The sequence below is a fragment of the Ptychodera flava genome (genome assembly GCF_041260155.1).
Source record: "Ptychodera flava strain L36383 chromosome 23 unlocalized genomic scaffold, AS_Pfla_20210202 Scaffold_23__1_contigs__length_28996876_pilon, whole genome shotgun sequence".
NCBI lineage: Eukaryota > Metazoa > Hemichordata > Enteropneusta > Ptychoderidae > Ptychodera > Ptychodera flava.
Window position 1 is genome coordinate 17,977,460 of NW_027248277.1, and position 6,589 is coordinate 17,984,048.

The 6,589-nt window shown below is 37.1% G+C and overlaps 1 protein-coding gene across 1 annotated transcript; it reads left to right on the plus strand.

The window, feature by feature from the left end:
- The first annotated feature begins 732 nt into the window (after nucleotides 1–732).
- Nucleotides 733–2,946, plus strand: LOC139123795 (tripartite motif-containing protein 2-like). Its single transcript, XM_070689947.1, has one exon. It carries the CDS (start codon nucleotides 733–735, stop codon nucleotides 2,944–2,946), a length of 2,214 nt encoding a protein of 737 aa, XP_070546048.1.
- The last annotated feature ends 3,643 nt before the right edge of the window (nucleotides 2,947–6,589 follow it).

Consider the following 6,589-nt stretch of genomic DNA (forward strand, 5'->3'; position numbering starts at 1 on the left):
AGCACATTTACATGAGAAAAAATAAGTTAGGAAGTAACTTCATGAAAATAAATTTTAAAAGTTTTAAAGTTGTACGAGTAAGGTTTTAGGGACTGATGAAAATTATAATTACTGAACAATATTGAAGTGATGAAAATTATAATTACTGAAACAATATTGAAGTGGGGAAAAGTAAAAAAAGGATATCAATGTTTCATTTTCAATATGAGAAAGAACTTCATCCAGTCAGCGTGAAGTTTAACTTTCAAAATTTCACAAATCGTTGGGTCATATTAAGAATTGTCGACTTTTTCAGTCAGTCATGTACCAGCGCAGTCAGTCATATACCAGCGCTTACTATAGTAATTAGATAGTCAGTGCGGTAATTGGGCAATAGGTCCTTGTATTATGTATAAAGGTTTAGTCAGAGTTATAGGTAAAGACACATAGGGATATCACGTGAAGGCAAGAAGAATTATTATATGAATTATCAACAATTTTTTTGAGATACTGGCCTTAGAAATAGTCAGATGTCAGAATTCACATGAAATGGTTCGCCCATCCAACACGTAAGTTATTCAAAGCTTTCTATATTAGTGTACAGTATCGACAAAAATTTGCATATATTCAGAGTTTTAACAATTCATTGGTCACAGGACAACATGACCACGCCCGCAATATCATACTAATGAGCCTCATCTGCTAACAGCTCAGTACCCGTCTAAAGCTTTCTAATCGACACACCTATGCACAATGGCTTCTACTACAGAACGCAAAGTTTTGGAAGAAATTGGTGAAAATTTCCTGTGTTGCACCATCTGCCTAGAGCATTTCAAGTCTCCTAAAATTCTAGCATGTCTGCATACATTCTGTGAGAAGTGCTTAGTCACACTGGTTGAGAAGACTGGATCTCTAAACTGTCCAGAATGTCGACAGCAATATCAGCTTCCTTTTGGAGGAGTGCCAGCGATAAAAGGCAACTTCTTTATGAGCAATCTGGTTGAGATATTCAAGCAACGACTGGAGTCTATGCAGGGAACTGAGATCAAATGTGAAGCTTGTAAAGAGAATACAGTCACTCACAAGTGTTTAGAGTGCAGACATTATCTTTGTAACATCTGTGTCAAGGCGCATAGAAAACTACCAATCACGCAGACACATCAACTGATGACCATTGAAGAATATGAAACAGCAAAGTCAACCAGTCCAGTTACACTGCCGGCAGTGGAATATTGCAATGTCCACACAAACACGGAAGTCAAATTCTTCTGTGAAACCTGTCAAGTACCTGTCTGTACAGACTGTACTGTAGTCAAACATCGCAAACCAGAACATGTACACAGAGACTTGAAAGATGCAGCAGATGAGTATCTTGCAGAATTGAAAGCCATGGTTGACAAATTGCAAGTCAAAGAAAAGGAAGTTGAAAAGAACAAAACCCTGGCCAAGCAGATACACACTGATCTTACGGAGCAAAGCAGCAGAGAAGAAAGGAAGGTAAGAATAAAAGCAGAAGAAATCACTAAAAAAATAAAGAGAGAAGAGCAGAGACTGATAGATGAACTGAAAAACAATTACAAAATGGAAATCAAGAGAGCAGCTGCTGATATTGATGAGATGGAATTAAAACATGGTAACATTAAGAGTGCAGGCAATTACATAGAGACCCTGATGCATCATGGGAATGCTGTTCAACTTCTCTCAACAAAGGATGACGTTGACACCCGTTTCAAGCAATTAATTGCCATGCAAACTGTACGAAAGGCTGACCAAGAGGACTTCATATTCGCACCAAATGATGACTTCTGTGAGAATGGAATTCTTGGAAACCTTGAATCTCAATATGATATTGACATCTCCAAGTGTACAGTTCAAAACATTCCAGAACAACTCCTGAAAGGTGACTCTGCAGACCTACTGATCACAACCAGAGATTCCACAGGTAAACAAGTCATCCCAAAACAACAAGTGAAAGCCAAGGTAAGAAATCGTGATGCATCATGGGAAGACACCAATATTGCTGATAACAGAGATGGTACATACAGAGTTACAGTGGCTGGACAATCGGACGGAAAATATCAAGTTACCATGACTATAGGAGATCAACCAATACCAGGCTGTCCTTTCATCATACCTGTCATCAAAGGATTGGTGAAGACTTTTGGGAAAGAAGAAATAAGTGAACCATGGAGTGTGGCTATAAACAAAGACAGACACATTGTCACAGCAGATAGTGGCAACAGTCAGTTGCAGGTAATCACTAGAGAGGGCAGGTTTAAGGAAACCTTAAAGTATGAACAATTTCAGAAGCCTTTCAAACCATGTGATATTGCTATATCAAGTGATAATACATACTATAGTTTAGATGACAACAATAAACAAGTAGTTGTCAGTGATGAGAATGGACATTTCATCAGATACTTTGGAAAAAATGAGTTGAAAGATCCTTGGGGTATTGGGATTAGTCCTGTAGATGGCAATGTCTATGTGACAGACAAGTGCGGGAATTGTGTCAGGGTTTATACAAAATATGGCAAATACATAAGGTCATTTGGGTCATATGGTAAAGGTCAAGGGCAATTCAGTTCTGTGTGGGGTGTAGTCATAGGAAATACTGGAATGGTATTTGTAGCTGACTCCAGTAACCAGCGTATCCAGGTATTCAATGCACATGACAAGTATTTGTATTCCTTTGATTGTAAGAGTGGTGATGGCAAAATGAGAAACCCTAGGGGAATAGCAATTGAAAATGATAAATATATCTACACTACCGCTGCATGCACTGGTAGCATTTTTAGCTCGAGTTGTCTACTGAAGTTCCAGAGTGATGGTCAATTTGTCTGTCGAATGGATAGTGCTAGTGATATGCTTAGCAATGCTACGGGCATAGCACTGACAGATGATGTACCTTGCAGGGTTGTTGTTGCCAATAGGGACAAAAACTGCATCAAAATGTTTGTGCAGTGATAACTTACATCACAAAAAATGATTAATCATGTTTTGTAGGTTGCTATTTGCAAAAGCAAGACGTTGATCAGATCTGTTGATTGAAGGCAAGGCATGGAAGACGTGTTGAATATCTTATCATTTGCATAAAAGTATAAAAAATTGCGGCAAAATGAAACCCGGATGTGAATTGAAAATGCTTCCCTGTTTTAGTATATTAGTGTATTAGTATATTTCCATTGTCTGTAATTGAAAGTTTCGAAATTTATATGATTAACATAACGAACGCTATCCACCGTAGATGAATTCCAAAACTCAATGTATGCAACTATGTTATTAGTTCAAATACTTAAATTCCTCTACTGCTGCCATTTTATTACCACCTTACATAGCAAACGCAATAGCAAGCTGTCTATGCCAAAGCGTGAAAGCGCACGAAATATGCAAATGATAAATTGGCTGATTGAATAATGCAAAATGTCTTTTACTACTACTATATAACTTCATCATCACTTTACATAGTACTGTCATCAACTTTGGTCAAATCGTTCCAGTTATCATGGATTTTCTAAAATCATTAATAACTAATCAATCCCCACTATTCCCAAAGAGGATCTGAGACAGATTTCTTTCCAATGTTATTAGCCATTTTTGACATATCGTGCCAATAGACAGAGAAACACACGCACAGACAGACAGACATGGCTGCGACATAAGCTCATGACACGTGTGTGTACACGTGAGCTAAAACTTACTTCCATGAATATTAGATTTCGATTTTTCTCGCCAAAGAAAATTTCAGAAGATGTAAAAGTTTTGAACGAAAGTCCTGTACTAAAGAGAATATTAATACTAACTTTGGTCCCCTATTGCAATGTGCGCATAACATGAACATGATTGACAGATATTATTTGCGTTCATTTCATAATTTAAACAATCATTTACTTTCTTTTATGAACATCGACATTTCTCTCTGTATTTTATTCAGTTGTTGGTATTAGGAGTATGGCTTTAATACGCTCAAGGTATGTTATATGATTGCGTGTAGAATGCTTTTTTCTTTTTTCTTTACTTAAGTTATATCTACCTATGATCATTCGTGTAAATGATTGTAATCAAGATCCATTATCAGATGTGAACTGGAAATACTGATGTGTTTATGTAGTGTGTGTAGTCGGACATATCAAAGTCGACGTTTGTTTAATTTCTCTGACAACATTTCTCGTTATGGTTAAGATCACAAGGAAAGCCATGAAAGTTGCAAAAGCCATTCCCAAAATAGATGCAAAAATTGTAAAGTTGTTAAATGCTGAAATTACCGATCCTTGGTCAAGATTACAATATAACTTAATGTTCACTCAAAATGTTGTTATGAGCAATAGCAGATCTGTACATTATTTTAAATATTTCACCATCATTTCATAATAATGATTACCAGTCATAATTTAATACATAAAAACAATAATTTCAGGTTTTCAATTGTTTGCCAAATACTTTTCTCTCTTTACTGTACACTGTTATCGATTCCAGGGGCAGGTTTTAATAAGGTCAAGAAGATTTATGATAGTGTGTAGAATGCTTTCTTTAACTATGTAAATTTGCATGTATTACTGACGTTAACTCTGATACTGTGCCCATGACTTGTTGTGATAAACATCACAAGCATTCCTGGGATTCAGGGGAATTTATGTACCACATTTTATTCTAGTCTATGATCGATGCCATTCTTGAACTTTCTTGAATATTTTACTGCTTGAACCGTCCAAGAAGCTATAGTGTAGCTATAGTCGTACTGGGGGAGACATCAGCTAGCGATGCTCTTCCTTGCATCAACTTAGTAACTTGATACAGGGTGTGCATAATTAGATGTGACAGTTCGTAAGTAAGTCAGTCCGCATGTTGATGCAGGGGTATAGTTAGATCTGAAAGCTCGTAAGTAAGTACGTTCGTAACTTAGTACAGGGGGAGGGGTGCATAGTTGGAAATGAAAGTATCAAAGTACATAAGTACATAACTTAATACAGGGGCGCATAGTTAGATCTGAAAGTGTATAAGTAAGTCCGTAACTTGATACAGGGTTGCATAGTTAGAAATGGACGTTGATAAGTAAATAAGCGAGCAAGTTGAAACGGGGGATGTGCATAGTTAGGTCTGAAAGTTGATAAGCAAGTAAGTTGCTAAGTTGATACAGGGGATGCATAATTAGATCAGAAAGTTCGTAAGTAAGTAAGTCGGTCTCAGACTGTTAGGATCGAACCCTCCATATGTTTTTCGTCAGTTATTTTGTGACCAAAAGTTTCGTTTACCCGCATTTCGTGTTGGCTACATGGACCATCTGCCGACTTCTTTAAAGATTAACAAATTTCACTGCCTTTCGAACCATCAGTACATCAGTACAAGCTTCATGGCCTATGTCAAGTCTTTGTACATGTCAGGTCTGTGTGGTGTGTGCTGCAAGCACTTTTATATGACTTGAATGATATTGGTATAGCTAGGTAAGCCTAATTCAAGCACTGGCTGCATGCCAAACTTCACGATTCACGTTCTGCAGTTAAAGCTAGAAACTCATGCATTTTCACTCAAATTTAGGGACTGGTCAGTTTCTTCATCGATTGTGATAAAGCACCGTTTGGACTGAAACATTGCTCACATTATCATTGTTTGCGCAAATAAAAGACTTCTATCTCTATTGGCTAGCCTGTAATTTTATGGAACGGGATAAGGATCAAAGGTAAGTTACAACCTCAAAATTTAGATGTGCATTTTGGTCCCATACTGGCCATTGTTCAATAGACACCAGCCCTCATCGACTCTAATACATAGGAGAAAAGATGGCCATAGCTTACCTGCCGGGTAGAGATGTAGGACAGGTCAAAGGTCAAAGGAAATTCTGAAAATAATTCTTTATAAATCCTCTTCTGAACATTGACATGGCTTAAGATCTTGATGTTTGCAATGTAGCAACCTGGCCGTTGACCTGGTCTTCAAAGTTAGTGTACTGAATTTTGATTGCTCAATTTTTATGCAAATGAGGTCAATTTTAAAGGTAAAATCTGAGATGGTCGCGAAAGGAAGGGACTACATATTATTCGGGGATGGTAACCATCTGTTGCGCATGAAAACTAGGGAGGATGACTTTTTCCTTGCGAACACTTGTATGTGCCACAATACTGTGTATCGCCCATAATTCATTATGATTTGTACCCTCGGAGATTCCTCAGTGAAGTCTACCATGTCTCCCATGTGTAGACAAATTTACAGACTGTTTATCAAAATTTTGAAAACGTACTTTTATGCATGCCATTCTTCTCAAGTCTATAGCATTTTTGTAAAATTTGCCGCAGATTGTGTCCTCAGCCATACAGAATAATGTGATGGAAAGTAGGGAGACTAGTTGCACCTGTTTTATGAAACAAAAGATATTGATTTTTTGCAATGGAAGTGACAAAAGAAATTTGCATGCTAAGTTTTCTCAGAGAATGACCCCTTCAGTTCATCATAACTTGCTGCCCAAAAAGCAAGGCATTTGTAGTACCTACAGAATGTGACTTTTATGGTTGTTTAATGGTTATTTTGAAACTTTCACTGAAATTTCTAAACGTACTTTTACTTGATATTATTTAATAATTATTTTGATGCTGCACATTAGTGCCTACATGCAGAA